At 30.1% G+C, this 23,745-nt stretch overlaps 1 protein-coding gene across 1 annotated transcript in view; it reads right to left on the reverse strand.

Moving 5' to 3' along the window:
- The window catches only part of LOC118068551 (netrin-1-like), a 69,501-nt gene that overhangs the window by 22,159 nt on the left and 23,597 nt on the right, over positions 1 to 23,745 (reverse strand). The window contains exon 2 of the mRNA XM_035086028.1: positions 14,566 to 14,754. Coding sequence (XP_034941919.1) covers positions 14,566 to 14,754 — 189 coding nt within the window. The remainder of the gene's footprint in view (positions 1 to 14,565; positions 14,755 to 23,745) is intronic.

Genomic DNA, 23,745 nt, shown 5'->3' on the forward strand with positions numbered 1-23,745 from the left:
AGTCAAGTCTTCTTGTCTCTTTAGTATAATGAGCATTCTTTAAAAAAGAATATTAGACACACAGTGTGTAACGTAAAGCTCATGTCTTGTCATTGTGACAGTGAGTTGATTCGTCAGACAATATTGACATAAAGCAAACGACATGTTATTAACATCCAGTTGACAAGAGATTATACCAACTCCACTTTTATTGCTTCGACATGTTTATACTTACCAGCATCATACCTAGTATCATCAATGAAAAATTTCAAACGATCATCATTATAAATCATCCTGAATACATATTGGCTTAATAATCCCATATTTGCCTTGTGTCAATATTGCAACAAATACGTGAAGTCAATTTAGTATTTAAATAATAGTTATGGCGAATTTATTGTATAATTTAATCGACTAATAAATCAAAAAGTAGGTGTTGTGTAATGTATATCTTAATTCCGGCTATAAATAAATGATTTCGTCTGTTTTGCATCTTCACACATATACATTGTAGATACTTTTTCTTGACGATAAAGTTGGGATGTGAGTATGAATGGAATACGTGTGCTTCCTTCAAGATATTATGCTGAAACCTATCTCTCGACAACGTATCAGTCATCCCACGTATGACTTTAGGATCAGAGAGATTTTCTCGACTGATTCATCTAAGTCAGAGGATTGTCAACATTATTATTGTTATCATATCCTGATTATGTATACACGCTAGTGTAATTCATATGTTAATGAGTGTTAAGAAAGAATTGTTAGAAAGGTTTTATCTAAAGAAGTTCTTTGTCTGTCTCTATCATAATATTGTTGATGATTTATTTTTATTAAGCCTTTTTTTTTCTATTAGCTAGGAATGTTAGCTGAAATACACTTGTATGAAACAATAGAGTATGCGTATACGTATCGACATGCTTTAGATTGATTGTTAAAAGTTTAGTTTAGCTCAATTACCTAGTTGTAAATAACAGCAACGTACTTTCAAAGAAGTTAATGAACTGAGCTCGTATATTAGATTCTCAGTTTAATTAACATTGTTTGAATTGAATAACAAAATTCAGTGAAAATTATTTGGAAGTTTATATTGATTGGCAAAAAAAAATAAATGAATTATTTATCATTCAGTCTAGGTCATTTTTTTTTATTGCCAATGAGTTTTATTGCTCATAAGAAAAGTTGGTAATTAATAATAAACCTTGTTTCTGCTAAATAAAATTGTTTTTACTATGGAGAACCATAAAAGTTCAACTTGAAAAGTTTTACACGTGTGTAATGTTGTACTACTTTGAGATATAAAGGTCTCAGTGCCACTTGAAAGTCTAGAGGTGGAATTCTACCGAAATGCCACATAGGGAAACCACAATTAGTCTGAGTTAAAGGATGTTTATGGTCTGGAGTTGAAAGAGAATTGACATTTCCTTTGATTCATAGTGATTTTCAATTCTCATCAGTCCTAGAAGTTTAGAAAATTAAAGTCAAAGATCTCATGAATTTTAAACAAAGTATTTATCATCATTATTTTTTTTTTAAGTAATTAGAAGTATATTTTGACAACAATCTAATTCTTTAAAAAGATATATAAGGAAATTATAGCTACTTATAATTAAAACTCAACTTATTTTTAATATTTTTAATTCAAGAAAATATGTATTAAATTTTACAGTGTATTTTTTTAAAGGTTTGTAATAGATTATGAATTCAATTCAAATATTTAAAAACTACGCATGTGTACCTATAAACACAAGGTAAAAAAAATAGTGAAAATAACTCCTCTATAAAGCTCAGGTTGAAAATACTTTCTTTGCTGACTCGTTAACGCGTGCGTGTGTCTTTCATACGAGATGAGGCTGTTGAAAAGCGGCTAATTACGATCGTATCAAGTGAGAGAAGGTTCATCACAAGAAAAAAAAAAAGAAAAACTCTTAAGAGGGAAACCCTTTTGGAGCCGCTCACGATGATCGTGTCTCGCTGCTCGTTCCTCATCTATGTACGTTGACATCCTTTTTCTATTATATCATATCCCCTTTACATCTTTTTCACGACTCATCCTTCATTCTTTATCTCTCATTATTATTCATCAATATACTATGCTAAGTAAACAATTTATTCATGTGTGTGACCGAAAAATGATAAATTCTTTGAATAGAACACCAAAAAAAATAAATTTTAAAACCATTTTTTTTATTAAAAAAGTAAATATTAAAATTGTTCGGAATATTGGAGTGTCAGTAAATAACAATTAGGTGATCTTTTGATGTAAGTGAAAAAAAATTTTGGATTATATGAGAGGTAAAAAAAAAAATATCAAGATGAAAGTAAATTGGATGTGTTTTATATATTATATAATATAATGTTACAATATTGTGAATGGGAAGTCTAAACGACGTGGATCCAAAAAAAGAAGTATTCACTGGTGGGAGTAAGCTAAGTCCTCCAAAAGCTATAAGACGCTCGTAAATTTGACTTATTCACGAAGGAGTTGCTCTTAATTCAAGTAGACACAAGCTTTACCCATGTATTTTATATTTTATAAAATTGTAAGAGTGTTTTTAAGCCGATTATGACGCTGTTGAGGATCTGATTAACCTCAAAGAGATTCATTAAACGTTATTTTTACATATTTTTTCCTTTAAAATATCAAACAAAATTTTTTTTTTTATTACAAAAAAATTATTTCACATTTTTATTGAAGTAATAAAGATTTTTAAATACCGGAATTATAGTTTTTGTCATACAACCGATAATGAGTATTGAAATAATGCAATTAAATTGTAGTATTTTTCTACCAATGATAGAATAGCATTTAGCAAAGTTAATGTAAATATCTATCAACTTATTAATCAAATTATCAAGTTGATTTCCCTGGAGTGAAACCCATACTCGGATGATCGGAATTGGTTTAATAAAATTTACGAGCGAGATTTTTCACCTATCCACGTTCTCTTGAGACTTACTTCCAGAGGATTCTCATTTCAACCGCTTTTAGCACAGTGTTTTAATAAATTCAATATACACTAGACATCCTACATAAAATCAATGTTTCTGATCTCATCTATATATTCTTTATTAGAATGTATGTTTTATTAAATACTCAATGAGATTACTCAAATCGTCTGGATGTTAAAAATTTATTTTTATAAAATATATTTGCAAAGTTCAAAAAGAATTATGTGACATTATTTTATTTATTCATTAGCACATTTTCGCATTTATCATTGCGATGCTAAATAAATAATATTTATTCTATCAAATAATTTCTATTGAAATATGTTTTTTTATTTAACTTTTCCAAACTATTCATCTGGAAATATTTTATTATAATAAATTTTACACAAATTTAATTTCAGTTGGGTAAAATTTTGTGAAAAAATACAAATTATTATTATTTCAATTCATTATTGATGCATGTTTCTAGAATATTCGAATGAAAAAACAGAATTATTATAATTTTAAATAAAGTAAAGCCGTTGGTTTAAATAAACTTCAAAACGATTATTCCTAAACTGCATGGGTTCAATTATTCAAAAATTCCCAGTAATAAATTGTACGATAAAAAGTTTTGTAAACTGTTAGGTAGACGCATTTGCGATCAACCAGTCACAAGCAATAGTGAAAAATAGGATTGCACTGCATATGCCAAAACCCACAATTCACGGCTGGTTGCAATGTGAGCTTGAAAATTTCCCGTGGGTCCTTGTGACCGCAGCGTCTGTTATCGTTTATCGGTTATCGAATTGAGCCATTATCCCACGATGTTCTATCCCAGCTGTTTTCATTTTTTCCCTCATTTTATGCACATTAAAAAATATCATCAACACAGAACGCTAGGCATTGCCTTGTTTCGATAACACCAGTGTCCTTTTGGAGTTTTCCTTTCCAGAATTATAGAAAAGAATCGGATAAAATCGGCGTATCGATGTTGCAAAAATATCAAAAAAATCAAACTCACGATGGCCAACTCTATACCATAATAAATATCATAAGGGGAATATAAAAGCTGCTAGGGTTCTGTGTGTGATCTGAAGGATAATATTACCCTAGAGATTTTTTCCCACTTTTCATGCGACATATCGTGGTTCGGTATCGGCAGAATTGCGTAGCTATATAGGGCACCATCTTTCACATGTACGGGACGACGAATAATATCCAAAGATAAGAACAAAAGAATGAGAGTAGATGAAAGCTACTCATGTGGAAACAGATTATTTTTCTGGAGAGCTTTTAGAAATCTAAGGAAAGTAAGTATAGAGAAGAGGAGAAAAGTCCCTATAAGATTCTTCAATTTTATTGCGGGGTCGAGAGTATATTGGATCTTACGTTGTTCGTCCAAGCATGCGACGAATTTTTCTTCATAAAATCTTGAGTAAGTATAAAGAACAGATATAAGATTAAAAATGTTTTTTCAAGAATGTCAATAACTACTTCAATTGAATAACAACTAACTGTTACCTTAGTAATAATATCCACCAAAAACATTCAATTTATCTCATCTATTTTATTCCACATAATTCACCTAAAATAAATTCAAGTCAATTGAAACATTGAACCTATTAAATAAAATTAAAAAAAAGATTTATTACAGATTGATTTTCTCTTAAATGTTGGCGCATCGTCTGACCACATATAGATTTTTCTACTGATCCCCGTTTGCAGTTGTCAACTAATAGATATAAAATTAAAAAATAGAGAACAGTGTGTTAGAGACAGATAAAAATAGTGATAAAGAAACTTGTGTGTGACTTTTCAAATCGAAACACGCTCGGCATCGTTTGATTTATTCACATCACGCTATTCGACTTCAAGTTTGTGTCTTCTTCTCTAGTTTTCTCCCTTTTTCATCTCTCTCTTCATCATCAAAGATTTTCAACTTCTCCGTTCTCGCCTCTGCTCGTTCCTTTTCATTCTACTCTTTTCTCCACCTTGTTCGCTACGCCCTATAATCAGACGCGGTTCCCCACGAAGAAATTCACATTCATAACCCGAAGTTGTCGGCCCCCACGTGCTCGTCAGAAAATTGTTTCCTTTCTACAGATAATTCAAATCGGTCTTCACGTTTTCTTTTTTTTTTTATTTTTATTTTATTTACCGTACAACTATTCAACACATGTTCAAGTTCAATTTGAGTTGCAACGATGAATAATTTCTCTTAATGTTTTCATATTTTGCATTGAATTAAAGAAATTCTGAGAATATATTTTGTAACTTGAAGCTCTCTTACTCTTGGTATACATAAATATAAGTATGTAGATTTTTTTTTTTTTTTTTAATCCAAACATGCAAGCAAAAACTATCTCATGATTTTATATACACTGCCGAGTGCAAGTTGCCCGGATGACCTCTGAAGATATCCGTTTATTCGTGATGGCAAGCGTATACTGGGCGAATGAGAAGAAAACGGAAACTGGTTTCGTCGCATGCTATAGATACCCACCTGTAGCATGTCGACGATGAGATAGCAACCGGCATTTTCTACTTTCCTTTGCTACTGCGAGCAATTATTAAGGGTGGAATATCGGATATGTTGAAAATGCTGAAAATATGCAGGATAAAAAGGAAATCCAATCCTTTGGGATTATATGAGAGCTAAATAGAGATCTGAAGTTTATAAATCTCGTTATTTGAATCTATTAAAATTCCAATGCAAGTAATTCTTATCGGAAAATGCACTATTGCTTGCATATCAAAGTTTCCGTTTTATTTGAAAGAAAAAGGGAAAAAAGAATTTTTTTTTTTTATAAATGACTTGGTTAATAATTATTTATCAAGTGGAATCTGATCTCTCCATGATGCAGAAAAACCTGCTAAAATTAATCTACTCTGGATATTAATTTTGCTAGCTTAGATTATCGAGCTATTATTTCATAGCTCTAGGCTTTTGTGGCAACATTGCTTGAACATCATCTCAACCTTTAATTGGCATGCCGATAAATTTTTTAAAAACTCATTATTTTATTTGCTAATTGCTAAAAGAATTAAAAACGTTTTAAATAGTTTTGTAATCGAAGATAATTATGAAAAAAAACTTCTTGATTTCTTCTTTGATATTTCTTGTATTTATTGGTTTCTTAATTACAGAAAAAGAAAATATCATTAAATTGATTGTAAAAAGTAATTTTTTGTTACAAAAATGAAATGAGCCATCAGTTGAAATAATCAAAATGGCTAGCCAGTAGAATTCACGCCACGTAAACGCGTCAATAACTTTTTCTTTTTGCTTGGCATCACGTTCGCAAGAATCCGCTGGGAGAGACCAAGTCAGATATCCTGTAAATTCGATTGCCCGCCCGCTCTGGGTAGGAAGAGAAAGACAAATTGTTGTATCTCTCTTTTGCGACTCACAGAATATTGTACGACAGGCGCAAAGTATATATAGTGTGTTGCTCGTCTGCGAAAAAATCACGTAGAACTGTGAGAAATCGAAAAAAAAGGAAATTAAAGAAATGTTGAAGAAAAAGAAGAAATAATGCAGACTGAATAAGACGTTGTCGTTCGATATTCAGTGATGATTAGTTTTGTCAACTTAATCCAAACTATTTTTTTTTTATTTATTTATTCTTCATCACTATTTTTCATTTTTTAACAATTTAAAAACAGTTCATCATAAGTTTATTTCCAATAATTTTGATAATATAAATAATTAAAAATAATTGTTTCTACTATTTTCTATTACAATTAATTAATTTTACCATTCATACATTTTTACTTTTATTTTGTTCTGTCTTTGCAATATTCACTGCAAATCCAAGATTTTCAAAATATATTAAAATAACTCGCATGAAGTGAGTTTAATATTTAATTTCGATAAACAAATTTTGGAATTTAACACACTCTAAAATGAGTACACTGTAAATTTCAGTTTTCCAAAATGCATTATTTTAATGCGGATAAGTGTGTTAAATATGACGTCACCCATTTGACTAACATTGTAGTCACTTTTTACACATTTAGATCTGCGTTAAAAGTGACTACAATGTTAATCAAATGGCTGACGTCATATTTAACACACTTATCCGCATTAAAATAATGCATTTTGGAAAACTGAAATTTACAGTGTACAAATTATCTACAAAATGCAATAGTTTGTATATAGAGCTTTAGCATTAAATACTCTTAATGTGTATAATTTTAAGTCACTGGAATTTACAGTGTTGTTAAAAGAAATAAATTATTAAGTATTGCCAAAAATTTAAGACAACAAACAATTTATTTTTGTTAATAAAAAATTACAAATTTGAATGATTCCGGGTGAAGCCAAGTGCATCGTTAGTTTTTAATAATTTCAATAAAATAGATTTTATTTAATAGAATAAAACGTGAATGAAGAGAGTATAAAAATGAATTTTTATTGAGTAAAAATAAATAAAATATTTTTGAATATCTGCGCATCAAATAATCGCTATCCATGTTAGAGACGAGACTTTGTTACTGAAAGAACAGAGTTTTTAGTTATTTTGTTTTCCCCTCAGGCTCATTTTTCGTCACGTTATTTAACCCTGTACGGGGACGCAGCCTGGTGGAATGTCATTTCCTGTTGAAGCGCCAGACGGTTGTATTTACACTTTTTTGTATTTTTGCAATAAAAGTACTGTCATTGCGTTTTAACAAAAATGTTACTGATATATTTTTTTTCATTTAACTACTTAATCTCTCAAATGAAAATATTTTTATTCCTTGTGTATACACTGATATTTGTTTTTATTGTACCAGAATAATACCTTTAATCCTAAAGAAAAATTCATTTATCGATTTTATGAATAATCAGAAGTAGAGAAAATGTGTTTTAAAAAAATGAAAATTGATGCATTTTTGTGATTAAAATTAATGGAAATACGGATTGTTTATTTGTTTCAATTTTTTTTATTACGGCAGTGGAAATTAATAGTTTATCATCAGTGTATACAGCTTCTTACTACAAATGAAGAACAAATCTTGTATATTTTGATCGAAAAAAATCGCTAGTAAAAGATAGAAAGTAAAAGATGTTTCATCATCAATCATGTTTAATTGAAACCCAACACCTGTCAAGCTCCACCACTATAAATTTCGATCTTTACCACCTATTTTCTTGGAGGCTTATGATCGTAATGCAGACAGAATACCAAGTGAAGACAGTGCAAAAAAATAATCTCACGAAAAAGAAATGAACCCATTGATAATTAATAATAATGAATTATCATTAAACTATCATTTAGTAAGAGTAAGAGTAAAGTTGAATGTGATAATTAACAAGCAAAAGAGGAAGCTAATAAAACTGTCGAGCGATGAAACTGTTGCGAAAATGTCTTTTATGCAAAAAAATCTTTGACATGCACTCAAGCATTAAAAGTATAGAGATTCATTCTCCGTGTTTGAAATCTCATAGATAAAAAGGGATAGGTAAATGCAGAGTAGTTAAGATTAAAAAAGAAAAAAGGTATATACGAGCAGCAGCGGGAGATCGATAGCTATCTCATCTTCGTTTACATGCGTTTGAAACGCCTGGAGTGCGCGACTTCTTCGGCAATACGTAGCTATACACATCTCGGTAATGACGGCGTCTCGAGAGTTAATGAGACAGTCGTGTAATTCAACCAAAGAGACATTACATAGCACCCGTTTCATGGCAATCGGTACAAAATAAACGTCAATAACTGAAAGGAAAAGAAAGATATTTGAAAAATATACACTTGTCTTTAAGTGACTGTTTTGAATATCTCTTGCAACTTTATCCAGGAATCTTTAGATAAAATGCAATAAAATAACTAATACTGAAGGAATCTTGTCATTTTCATTTTTACTTTCTCAAATTAAATCAGTGAAAACTACTGCGAATCAGTGAATATTCACTAATATCCAGTATCTATCTAATGACTGATTCATTCCGTGTTAGAATTATCACTAACAAGCAGTGAATATTCACTGATGTAAAGTAGCTTTCACTGATTCAGTTTAAAAGAGTACACACTGCAAATCTGAGATAATTCACACACATGTGAAATTCTTTTTATGTGTATTACATGTATAACGCCATTAACAAACTATATACTATGTGTGTGAATTTTTTATACACTATTATCTGTGTAAAAAGTGTCTACCAAATTACTATAGTTCATTTCTGGCGTTATACATTATTTGTGTGAATTTCAAACATGTGTGACGGGATTTTGGATTTACAGTGGAATAAAGAAAATAAAAATTATTATTTTTATTAATTATAAATAAAATTGAATTAAGTATTATTTTCTATAAAAATAAGAAAAAAGGGTTTCTTAAAAAAAATTATGAATAATAATTGAGTTATTTGTTTTATGTTGGATTTACTTAATTCAATGAACGACGCGAATTTACAAAATAAACTTCAAATTGAAGAGAACGATCTTACAAAAAAAATGTTTGATGTATAAAGGCATCTGATCCTTCAATTTCCTTCCTCTCTTCAACCCTCCCTTCTCACAATGATTGTACGTATCGATTTTCTCGAAAGTGCTGGGTTTATTCGATCTCTCAAGTGGATACCGATCAGGTTCCAGTGTTCTACACATCAGTAAAACAGAGTTCGGGCTCTATCTCCATGCTGCCGCACCCTTAAATTATTCCCGCAATTATAATCAGTCCTGCAGATATCCACATACAAACGTTTATCGGATAAATTGAAGGATTGTTCTACTTTCAAAATCGTCCATTTTGATTGAGAAAAAATAACTTTATTTCACGAATTAATGCAAAATAAGTGTAATATAAAATCTAAAAATAATAAATGTAATGGCGACATGAATTAATTGGTGTAATAAAATATATAAATTATTAGGTATTAAAAGATTTTGATTACAACTTTTTATTGCTATTAACTTACAGCATTAGTGTTTATTATATATAGAGGCGTAGAAATATCAAAGTATTTATCATCGTAAAAATGATAAGCCAGGTCAGTGGCACATTGACACTATTTTAGATATATTTTATTCCGACTTTTAGAAGTCAGAAAGAAAATATACAATTCAGCATATTCACCGCTCATGCAACATTCTCTTATATATATGCACACTTCACTCACTCCTTATTGTGAATTATTTTTCTATCTTTCTTCTTTCTCGTATGCTCCTCTTGTTCGTCTTAACTCCTGACACAAATATATTGACCGATACCTGTATATCTCACCATGTTGATTTTACTTTTCTTTTCTTTCTTCTTTATTTTATTTTTCATTTATTTATTTATTTTTAATTCATTAAATTCTTTTATTTACAGTTTTTTATTTGAATTTTTTTTACGTCTGTCTCGTTAAACTTATTCCAACGAAACAAATTGAAGCAGATTCTCGCTTCTTCGAAATCTCGTTGCTACTGAAATATTTATAATGAGGCTGCAGCATTTTAAAGGTTGACTTTTGTTGGATCGATGGTATGTCGTGATTGTCTCGACTTTTAATAACGACTCAAGCATGTCCAACAATTTATAACGAAACCAAGTCACCACAGGCGTCCTACTAACTTATAGTTAATCGTTTAAAAATATCTTAAATAATTTAAAAAACATTAAATGTTTTAATGCTAATTATTTTTATGTATCAATCATCTAGGAAATTTTTATTCCAAATATTCAACACAAGCTGATAATTAATATAATAAATTTTTGTGTAAGTAAAAAAAAAAGCAAAATCTATATTTTTAAGTCTATTTAAACATCATTAATTTTAATCTGTAAAATATTAAGAGGGATTAAGAAAATATATGAGAAATTTGAAACATATTCTCGATTTTTTCTCATCTATTTGTAAGCTTCTTAAGCGATTTTAATCGGTAGAGAGACCAAGCTTTCATTCATAATATATGACAAGAGTATTCATAGAGAATTGTCTGCAATCGTACTCTACGATAATTGGTGTAATCTGATTAACCAACTTCCTAGGTTCCACCTGATACTCAATTTTAATGATGAATGTACTAATCTCAAGTATATTTAAATATTTATATATGCGTAAAAAATGTGATTATATGTAAAGTAGATGAGGAGAAAACAAAAAAGTAGACGAGTGATAATTTATCAAGTGAAGAATTAAATCAGGACACCTTGTATGCAGGTGCATGGGTATCGAGAAAAGACCTCGTGGGGTTTGAGAAGAAGAAACAGAAAGAAAAGAAAGATTCTTGATTTTCAGGTGGGAATAAATTAAAAGCTTGGCACGAAGTAAAGCGACCGAGTATCCTGTCCACGGTTGTAACGAGATACCAGATTTCTAACCGATCTTCTTGGATTCTTTTTATTCTCCTCTTTAGCATCTTATTATTATTATCTCTATAGCTTCTTATTATTGTACATCTTCTTATTACCATCACATTCATGTGCTCTACTCGTGCAAATTACTTTGTCAAATTTCAATCTTCATTATAAGTAATTTGGCAGTAAAGATTATCTTAATGAGTTTGCTAAACTTGTGGAATTTAATATTTTTCATTTATTTTTATTATTCAATTTCCGAAATTATTTCAAACTCATTCAACCTTAAAAGTTCATTAAAACTTCTATTATCAACTAAAAATCAATAATTCACAATGAAATAACTGTCGAGTAAACAAATCCTCCACCGAGTGATAAAATGTTCACTTTTATCACTGCCATGTGCTCTCCATTTCATTTAAAATTGAGAACGATAGCTGTTGATTAGTTATTGTTCCATTATGGGAACAAATATCGTTCTATTTTTTGCGAATAAAAGGAAGATAAATTGGTGCAAGAGCAATAAAAATAATATAAAATACTTATAAGTGTATAGATTACTTAGAAGAAGTTATAAGAAAAGAAAAAGATCAATTGTGTATATATGAGAATGAAACTCAAGCGAACCTAATAGTGCTGATCCCACAAGTGAGTAAGAAGTCATTAGGGTCTTCAGCTTAAAGCTCTTAACTAAGTGGCAAGTAATGAATATGCTAACGTGTGCGAAGTAGGCAAGAGAAAGCTTTGTACTGGCGTGTATCGAGTTCAAGCACCTTACTAGAGGATTAGCTATTTCTACCACCAACCTCTGTCGACCCCTAACTTTTTATTTTCTATCACTCTCAAGACTTACTTCACAACAACAGCGAATCTCAATCCATCGTTATCGTATTAACAGAGTGAAGCAACATAAGCTCAAGCGGAAATTTTGAAAAGCTCAAGTTCAGCTTAAACTCAAATCAGTGTATTTAATTCATTGATAAACTACTTGCTCAGATTTGATTTACTTGACAAAAGTGATCTCTAACAATAAATAGATAAATCTTTTAAATCTTCCAATCCTTGGTGTAATGGTTGATAAACATGATTCACTTACTCTTTTGTTTGCTATTGATCAGAACAGTTGCTCTTTGTATAAGGAATTGCAATACAATACCTTGATAGCACCAGACTCAGATTGGATCATGTTAATAATAGCTCTAACAAATTTATGCTCAAGATAGTGTAAGAAGATCTTGGAGGGAAAATAAAGAGTTCTAGGGCACTGTAATGTTATTGTTGAAATAGAAAAGTTTGTTTGAAAGGGTAACGTACACACTCATGATGATAGTCCTGATGATGATACTCTGTGACTGATTCTGTTTGAAGAACAACCCTTGCTCGAGGCACTAGACAAAGTTAAACTTAACATAGAAAGCAAGAACGGTTGAAACAGTATCGTTTCGGGACGGTCACGCGTGCTACGCAAACAAGGGAAGTTTCTAATATTACGTACGCCTCGAGCACCCCATAAGTTACGCGTTTTCAGCTCATATGTATGTAGGTAACACGCTTCTGCATGCGTAATTGTGTATACTCGTGCATGAAATGATGCATCTGAAGTTTCATAAAAATTGTTGAGTATTGTGAATATGTATGCAAGGTATGCATGTTATGTGAGATGGATTTTTCATATTAGATATTTCTATATGTCTTCATGATAGAGATGAAATATATGGGTAGCAAGAACTTCGAATGATTGATCTTGGATTTTTCTTTTTTGCTGTGAAACATGTTTGAGAAGATTATTCATTAGGATGATACATATCTACATGATGAACATGAATATTCTTGAATGAAAGTACTGGATTTTTATTAACAAACAAGTGAATCTGTTGATTAATTTCAAGCGTTGATAATTAACAACCTTCATCCTATAATTTATAAAATTAATTATGAAAATAAATAAATGAGGAGTTAAAAAATATTTTACGATGTCTCAAGCTTTTATTAACTCATCAATATTCATCGTAAAATTAATTATCTTTGATTAAGGAAATTTTGTGCAATGAAAACCTTTCTTTTCTGTTTTTTTAAGGGATTATTTTCCTTTAACAGTGATTATGAGAGTAATTGGGAAAGATGGTTGGAAATGTTTTGAAACGTGAACAAGAAAATCAATAATTACTTGATAATGATTGAAAAAATCCCTACTTTTTTCTTTGGCCTCTGGAAGCTCAGCTTTATTGATACCTAATTTTCACTATGGCTTCTTCAACAGCTTCATCTATTCAGAATGGATTTACTTTTAGAAACTTAACCCAAAGTTTAAAAAAATATAATGAGATGTTTTTTGCAGTAAAGTCATCAACTTTCAACAAATTTTTGCTTCAATTTTTTCAGAAACATAACACAAAGTGAGAGTAGAATATAAAAATATCGTTAAAATGAAACTACATTCTAATGCGTCTGAATTGTTAAAGTTGGTGATGGTAGAGACAGATAACTGTGGCTTTTACTGGGAAATTTTTTGATCTTACTAAAAGAGAAACGTAACGACAAATGTAACTACTGTAGCCGAGTGGTACTTTAGATAGAGGGTTGTATAGTCATCTTGGTATTAGAATAGGATATTCTGAAATACTCTAGTGGAATAGAAAATAACAGAGTTTCTTGCTTGGTTGACTTTCTATCACCATTGGTACGTTTATTGGAAAAGTTTTTTTTTTCTCAATCCACTAAATCATGAATTTATTCATCAGCTATTTAAATTCCAATATTTTATCAATTAGTTATCATTATATTTTATCAATGATAAAGTCAATTACTCTAATTCATGAGCTGGAAAATTTTTTTTGAATCAAATTTATCCATCAATTAAATGCGAATTAATTGCAAATATATTTTAACTGTTGAAACCCTATCTCCAAAAACTAATTTTCAAATATATAAAACATTCTAGAGATTTGTAACTGTTATTCGAACTATGCATTTCGTGGATACTCCAAATTCTCATTGTGGTTAACCAATTTACAAATGTGTTCATTCGAAGAGAAATTTCGAGGATGAAATATTGAGAACTATTCTGACGAATAAAATACAGAAGCACAAAATTTCTGTAATTTCTAAATTAAGAAACAACTTTATACACCTGTCTGCAACTACCAAACTTTAAATTAATTTATTTACAGTAGTTTCGTTAGGTTAAAAGCAAAAAAATTAATTAAAAAATATCAAATATTATTTGATCAACAAATCCATAATCTAGTGTTTATACTTGTTGATCTGAAACAAGATATCTACCAACTCTTCAGTACTTTTTTCTTCGACATCAATTATTCCTCACAATGTGACTTGTTATATAATTAAATCTCAAATTAAATTAGCATGATTATGATTACTTACGTTTGCAAGCCTTACGATGAGTAATCGGTTTGGTTGGATCCCTGTAGTAACCTTCACGACAATAATGGCAATGTCTTCCTGCAGTGAAGTGTCGACACAGCAAACAAACACCTCCACTCACACGTCCTGACAATTTGTACAGCTCCACACTGAAGCGGCATTTGCGAGCATGAAGATTGCAGTTACACGCTGAAACACAATAAAAGGAATATCATTGATAAAAATTCCATTTTCGTCTGTTAAGTTCCTGAGTACATCAGTGAACTCTTGCTGTATGAGAGTCTACTTTTTATCTTTTGTTTTCCATCAAGCCTTTACATTTAAACGCAAAAAACGCAGCAGACTCTTAGTAAGAGTTGGTAGTATATTGGAATACATAGCAATGTCGTTAGGTAACAAAAGCAATCTCTACACCTATATAGTCGCTAAGTAGGGCTTATTCTTCTGAAGAATTGAACTTATTCCTAGCAGTACTACTACGCGAGGGACTAAAAGAGCTGAAGTGTAGTAGTTCTCTGTTCAAGTATCATCGATGTCACGTTTTCGTTAGTCGACTTTTTTTATTCTCACATTTTTTTCTCTGCGCATCGAATAACGATGTGAAAGGTAAACGGGCCACTTTCGTGTCTGCAGTTTTTTTCTGTCCCAGAAGTATAATCGTGGAAAAAGGTCGTTCTCGTGAGGTTTGCTGGAATGGACCTTGATGTGTAGTATAGGTCTGCTACATATGTTTATAGATGTAGTTGGTTTAGTCTAAAACTACTATCTTATTAGATGTTACACAAAGATTTTGGTCCAAGATATGTCGTGTATAGAGAAACAGGTAGCCAAAAATTGACTTTTTTATTTCCAACATCATTTGGCTGAACTTCCAAATTGATGTTAACATGTTTGGAGTAAAAAATAAAAATGAAACAACATGTAGACTTAACGAGATAATTGGCCACTTGTTTAGGTCCACAATAATTTGTTAGAAGATAAAATACACTCAAGTGAAATATCTCAATCAGGATCATGATGCAGATGTCTCGATTATTATCAACAATATAAATAAAGCTTCAACAAATAGCCACTGGAAGAAGTCGTGAGTTTTCGTACCTGTTATTAGTCCATAAGCCGCACATTCTATGCCTCAGGATATGTTTGATCGTTCACTCATGATTACTATTTTTACCAACAAGATCGATGATCGATCGTCAATCGAGACTTCACTTTTCTTCCCATCGAACATTCATTCTTTTTTCTTTCTTCGTCTTTGCTCTTTTATTCATAACTTAGTCTCTCAGCTGTGACGACCCCCAGAGACTCAAGCTAAAGTTTGCCCTCAGATTTCTCACCTCCATAATACACATCCTATCACACATCCCTCCATTTCCTTCATCGTTTTTGTTTTGTCATGAGCTTTTTGCTGCTCAAGTCTCTACATCATTTCTAGATTCCGTTTTCCTATATGGATATCTAGTTGGTATTTTTTCTTTTCATGTTCCCCTTAATGTCAAAATCATTTTTAGTGTTTTCGAAACAATGGTGGACAGGTGCACTGAATAAAGATGTCTTCTCTTCTGAAATACTTTTGTGAAGATACAATTTTTCTTGAACCAATCATTTGAAAATGAAAAGAGAAAAATGAGTTATCAGCATGGGAGGGCTATGAACTTTTAAAATAATTTGTAAAATCAGTAAAAATTACTTAGCCATCAGTGGAGAAATTAGAAGAATAATGACTCGATAATTGTTAAAGTGTTGAAATGAATAGGCATACTTTATAATCATCAGGGAAAGAGCATATGTATTTTGACCCTAGCCATTACACATCCCACCTTGCTGTCATCACACTCATATATTTTTCGACAGTCTTTTTTCTCTTTTAAATTCTTTAATATATACAGCAATATATCTAATTTAAACCTCAATAATTATTCACACTACTGAGAAAATGGGAGAAGATTACATATATTAGCACTCTGTATCGTTTATTTCAAGTTCTAGAACAAGTCGTTAGTATTTTAATTCACTGTTTGTTATGCGCTTTATCACGGCTCGTAGTGATAATGTCCGTTGTCGCGACACCTTCACAGTAGAACTTGGCATTCTTTTAGCACGGTTCGTTTACTACGCGACTAAAACAACTTTTGGGAGATGTAAAGAACTTGTCGCGCTCGCTCAACCATGATAGCCATCTGAAAATTTTGTCTTTTAAGTAAAACACAATTAACATTTTTTGCTTGTTTTTGTTCTACGATTTATTAGACTACTAACTCGAGATATACTTTTGTCACCATTTCACGACTATTCAGGAGAAAAGGTATCGTAACATTGTTAGCAAATGTAAATTCACTTGATAAAATATTTTATTCACTTCAAAGATTTTACTGCATTTTAATGGACAATGAATTACATGAGATGCTTTTTTTTCTTTAGAAAAAAAAAATACTTGATAATCTTCGTGGAATTAAAAACTACCAAAAGTAAATAAAAAATTCAGAAACTTTGGATCCAGTTGGAAACATTTTAATTTAAAATAGATAAATCAGAGGATTAAAAATACTAGGATTGTAATCAAATGCTGAAGATATTTTTATATAATATTCCAGCTGGAAAATAAAAATTTTAATTAATATCATGTTTATCAAGAAAATATTGTTTTAGTAGTATTTATCAAAAACGGTTTAATGTACTTTACTTTTTAAAGACGAAAGTAAATACTTGCCAAGGCTATAATCCTCAGGAATTATTAGTATTGAGTCAACAAATTTAAAAATCGTTTAATGACCTTTGTACCACGAAGTAATTACATATATAACGGTCATAATATTAAAAATGAGCCGCACACATTAGCAGACATGAAAATAAAGAATAAAATGAAGAGATGTAATTTAATGAAATCGAAAGAAAAATTCCGTGCAGCTTCATTTAATGAACCAATTTTAATTTTGACTTGTACGATGCTTGCAGAATAATTAATTAAACGCTAACATCGGCGGATCCTTTGCTGTGGTTTACCACAGGATTTAGTGAGAATCCAATGAAGACAATAAAGTTCAAAAAGTGTAAGGAGGGGAAAGAAGTTTAAAAAATGGTAAGAAACTTGAGAAAGGATGCATATATTTTCTTCATTTTTTAATTTTCCTAGGTAAAATTTATCTCTTGGCTGCGGAATATCATGGACAAATTGGTTCATTTAGTAGTTGAATTAACTCCCGTAAGGTATTTTACCCTTACTGCAGTAACAGACTCGCAATAAATTTTCAACTTTCACCTTAGTCACAACTATATTACTCAAAACTTTTCTAATTTATTTGAAAAAATACTTTTCTCATGGCAGCATAAAAATCATGATAGATGACTTCATTTATTTAGGGTAAATACTTTTAACGATACTTACAAGATGTTTTTTTTTCGCAAATTGTTTAAATATAGTGATAAGAAAGTAGGTAATTATTATTCACTATAAATACATCTATCTGCATATAAATATCGTGTACACACTATCTTTATAGATACAGAATTATGCAAATTATTTCATTAAAGATAATATAGTACAAGATAAGTTCTGTAATAATCATGACTTTCTCTTGAGCTATCTACAATCCATTTCACCACGTAGCTGTAATTCACGATGTTAATTCCTTAATTAGAAACGCGCCAGGCGACCCTTCAACACATTACTTTGATCGTTGGATAATGACCGAGTCGTTTATTCATGTCGGTACTCCTCAGAGGTAATTTCTTGTACTTTTATTTAAGTAAACCTCAAATCGCTTTATAGTTATTTCTCGTCAGAAGGTGGAACAACGTTTGCACATTTTTTTGGATTTTAATCATCCTTTGCCTGTCGTTGGCCATTTTTTAATCAATTATTTTTTGTTACAAAAAATAGTTAATAGTACTAATTCCCTTAGCATCATTATCAATTAACTTTCAAATCACCAGTATTTACATAAATTAATCAGCCCTAATTTTATTCAAAAAATTGCTGGAGACTTATTTTAAAAATGTATCCAAGAATTGAATTATTATGTAGTGTATTTTTAATTAAAATAATTAAATGTATTTTTATCCTTCTTTAGTTAATGAAAGAAAATTTTTATTACGATAAAAAACTTCTGTAATGAATTTATTTTTAACGTCAAACTGACATGATTCCACGTAATACTCCACGCACGAATTCCAATATAGAACAAGTTAATGAAATGATTCTGCAGGGTCGCAAAATTTCCCCCAAGGATCTCCATTTATGAACTTTGAGGAAACTTTGATTGTCCATGTGATGGTGGCGAGGCAAGTAATAAATGACTGAAGTTGACATGGGGTGTCAATGGAATTTATTTAGTCTTAGTTGCAAATTAAATCTTGAATCGGTTGTAATGAAAGTCCAAGTGCATGTTGCGTAGATAGAAAGTCATTATTGTTCCAGACAAAGCATGTAACTCGATCAATTAACCACTTCGATGAAAGCCACGCCCTGAACAGATCAAATTAAGTTAGTGCGCTACAACACATATTCTATACAGCTTTCAACTTGGTTCTTCTTCATTTTATCCATCTCTCTTTCGTTTCTATAACAGAAGATATGTCACGTAATCCATTTAACATAGAGCGAGTGCCTGCAGACTTGGTGAAGCGACCTGAACACCTCAACAATAGAAGCCATATGATGCGAGTACACACGCTTTATGTGAGTGTCGGAATATACTTACATGGCATGATGCATCAATTTTCTGTAGGCCTTGAAACAGGGTGAAAAGCTGATAGAGAGTTTAAGTACATTAAGTTGAAATATTTTTTTTTGTTTATTTAACTCAACATGTTCTTTTTTTTTCATCACATATCATTCACTTTGATGATGATTCTAGTATCGATTTTCATCTCAAAGACCAGTTAGCTCTCGAATTAGAGAGAAAATAAATATTTTTCTACAAATCTATCAACATGCTCTTGATTTTTAACGGTAAAAAGCATTAAATAATATTAGCGTAACGAATTCAAAACGATAATAAAAGCTCGCTGAGAGGAAAATCGTTTTTCCCCTTTTAACCATTATTGGGCTACACCTGGTACAGCATATAATCCGCCAGTAGTCTCTGCCCTTTATACACATAATATCTACATATAGAAATAACGAGAGGGATGAATAATGTAATTTATAGAATTTTTCTCCTATTATTTTGCAAATTAGTTTTGATTTTGATATCGTCCAAATTTATTCATCAGTTTAATTTGTCTACATATGATCAATACTCATTTATTATTAATTTAATAATTTTTTTAGTAATAAAATTAATATTTAAATAAGATGGCTTTTTTTATGGATATTATTTATGTGTCATTTTTAAAAATCTGTCAGCTGCGGTCCAACTCACAAATTGACATTTTATACGTCATTCTCACACTCTACCAAGTTAAAAAACATTTGATTCTGAATTTTTTCATTGTCATTCAGCTTTTATTGTATACAAACTACAGCTGAAACTAGTCAATAATTTTTTTCCTATTGATCAAATTGAAAAAATGGAATATTATTCAGTAAACTATTTTAAATGATTTCTTTTTTCTGTAAAAATTTTATTTTTCTATTAGAAATTTTTTATTCTATCAATTTATAAACAATAAAAATAATAAATCATAGCTTTCAAGATTTAAAATTTAAATTAAAGCTTTCAAATAGTTCAACCTAGTTCAAATTTATTTCCGATTGCATTATTTTTCTATATCAATTCCAACAACAAACTGTGAAATTTGACAAAAAAAATATTTCCTCTAATCTGATCAATATCACAATAACAATAACACAATACATTATCGAATATATTGAACCATCTATATTATTTTCACGCCAAAGTGTGCCTGCTACGTATAAAAGAATAATAGAGACTTGAAGAAGAGCCATGTGGAGCTTCAATTGTATTCTCAACATTAAACGTCTACTATGAATCAAGTGAGCTAGATTGATTTATCGATTCAAACTGGGTTGATCCATGAGAATAGAATAGCTTAAAGAAGCATATTCTAAAGAAACTCCTGTCATTTATACCAATCTTTTAAAGCCTCGGCTGAGTTTCCAATAAGAAAATGCGTGCATTGAGTTCTCTCCAGCACAGAAGATGATGACGAAGGAAGAAGTAAAGTTAAAATCCTGCCGAGAACAATTAACCTTGAGGGTCGACCACCATCATCAGTTGCTTAAACGATTCTTACAATTAGAAGTAACTATCTGAAATTCTAAAGATTCTATTTTAAACAAGTTAATCCTACAAAATGCTATCAAATTTTGATCAGAGATTAAACATCAATCCTCATCGTCTTTTCTTCTGCTGAAGGAATCAGTAGATTTTCAAACGTTTTTATAAATAAATGGATAAAAAATATTTTAAAGTTTAATTCAGTTGTATTTGACCGTAAACATGAGTGTATAAATGCGCTAAATAACATGAAAAAATAGAACACTAGTCAGCCATTGGAGGTGATAGAGCATTGGTGTCAACGCGAGACACGCGTTAAATTCAAGACCGTGAAATCGTATTATCAGCTTATAAGATTACGGGAATTAAAATCGGTTCGCTACCGACGTTGAATCCGCGTGTTCAAAGAGAAATAGAGGAGGAGTGAAAGAGGTGATTGTCATGTAGAAATGAAGGGTGTATATTCTCTTTTTTATGTCTATACATTTATTAACATTCACATTTGTACTCAAATATAAATTTAAGCATCAACTAACCATACCTATGTGGTATACTTTTGATGTAATTAATTACTTTTATATTTTAAATAGAAGATAATTATATTTAATTAATTAACAATCAGTTGGGTATATTTTTTGTATTTGGTTATGTTATTTTGTTGAATTATTCAGCTTAAAAATAGCAAATTTTGTTTTTAAGCTGATTTATTAGCTGATATTGTTACAGCCATTAATTTAATATTGAATTATCTTTCTCACTTTCTCTCTTGGGTCCTCGACTATTTCTCTTTACACATTCTAGCTGCCGGAATACATAGTTAAAACTCATATGAGAGCTAGAGTGTATATTAAAAAATTCAGTGGTTCGCACGCAATTCGTATTAATTAATCAGTCAGTATTGTGGTAGTGAAAATTCTAACTAACTCAACGGTAATATTGAATTTTATTTTATACATAAAAACTATTCAATCATGTATGTAACATAGTCATATTAATTACACTATTATTCTAAACTAATTACAGTCAACTTTCATTCATTCGAAACTCGAGGATTTTTAAAATATTACAAATTATCAAGTGTTTGAATAAAAAAATTTTGTAGAGAACTCGTGATAACTTTAAATTATAAAAAGGTTCAAATTATTGTAGGTTTGAAATAACAAGAGTCGATAACCAAGTAAATTTTTTTTTTAATTTACTGTTTATTCTAATTCAATTAAACTATTTCTATTTTTTGCAAATATTGTCACTGTAAATTTTAAAACACTTGAAAACGTTTTAAAATTGAGACAATGTTAATCAAATGATTGACGTCATATTAAAACACTTTTAATGTTTTATAATAAAACACTAAAATTTACAGTGGTTATACTAAATATTTTATTCTGATTTACAGAATCTTTTTTTTAAATAAATTTACTTCAATGGTCACAGTATTTTGTTTTATAGAATCAATTGATGAGTTGAAATATAAAATAATGCTTCACTGATGAATGGAGTTAAAAATTTCTTTTTTTCTTTGTTGATGTTGTGTATCAGACGAAAAAATAATTGAAGGGGAAAGCTATTTTATTGTCTACACATCAGACAAATACGATGAAACCACTAAAAGTATTATATTCTGGAAAGCTCATTAATTTACAAGCCAATAAATTATCGACTACTCAACGTTACTAAACACTAACGGATGTGCTTCATGAAAATAGTTAACAAGGCGTCAGCGATGCGTCGAATGCTTGCCACGATTGTCATTCGCTAACGAGTCTCTTCTATACTGTCATGCTTTGGATATGGGTAGACAGATATGTATACATATGAGTCTAAAGCTTGTCGAAATAAACTTAGATTTAATAAATTACTCAAGTAATGAAAGTATCATTATTTTCTTCACTTTAAAAAAATGTTGAATGAATGAAATAATTTTTAGAAATTAGTAATTAAAATTCCATCATCATCACCATCTTTAAGATGATTTTTATTTATCGATTCTTCTTAGCTTAGTATTTTACCAAAGCGGCTCATTAAAAATGGCAGGAATAAATAAATTAATTTAACGACTCAATTTTAATTTAATGAGTAATATTTCTTCAATTTAGGATACTTTATTGCTAATAAAGGAAGACAGAAATGATTTTATTTATTACTAGAAGCTTCATAATTTGCTTTTTGATGATCTAGGGAATAAAAAAAATTTAACATCTATTTTTACGTCTTTCTCAAGTTATTAACTATATCTACTGAAATCTTATGACTATTAATTTACATACAGGACAAAATAATTTGGTAAATTAATCATTTATCTTTTTAATCTGATTTATCACATTCTACTGTCTACTATGAATAATCATTTGCATGTTACTGCTAATTATTCATTAACATAGTATAACTTTAATACATCATTACATCATAAAAACATTTAAATATGTATTTTTAATTAGTTATTCACGTCTTTCAGTTGACTGTTGTTGCATCAAGTCTGCTCATTGACCGTAAGTGGACGTGATATGGTATTTAAGAAAGGGCGAAAAATTCAAAGGCAAATTTTTTTTTCTATGCTAAAGAAGAGGAAGAGGTTAATGATAACGACGGCATAAGTTAGAAAAGATGAATAACATCGTACTCAGTATATACATATACGTATCTATATACAACTTGCCCAGCCCCCCTTACTGTTTTAATGAGAGTTTAAGTCTGCAAGTAAACGTCGAATAAATCATCCACCCTGAGTAGTAGCTATAAGCGAGTAGAAGAGAAAGATTCAAGATACGTTTCCGACTTGATTGTTACAAGAAACTTATAATTTATACTCAAATTTACTTGATTTATTTATATTTATTACTTCATTTTTAAGCAATTTATTATTTCATTCAGCCGGGATTTGTTTACTTGAATGAATGAAAATTGCAAGCATTTTAATGAATTCGTTTCAATGAAATTGTTTGCTATTATTTCTACTGGTAAGTTTAAAATATTAACTTAATTAATTTTTTTATTCACT

Source organism: Chelonus insularis, unplaced genomic scaffold, assembly GCF_013357705.1.
Source record: "Chelonus insularis isolate UGA/USDA-ARS -01 unplaced genomic scaffold, ASM1335770v1 contig_3_pilon, whole genome shotgun sequence".
NCBI classification, from domain to species: Eukaryota; Metazoa; Arthropoda; class Insecta; order Hymenoptera; family Braconidae; genus Chelonus; species Chelonus insularis.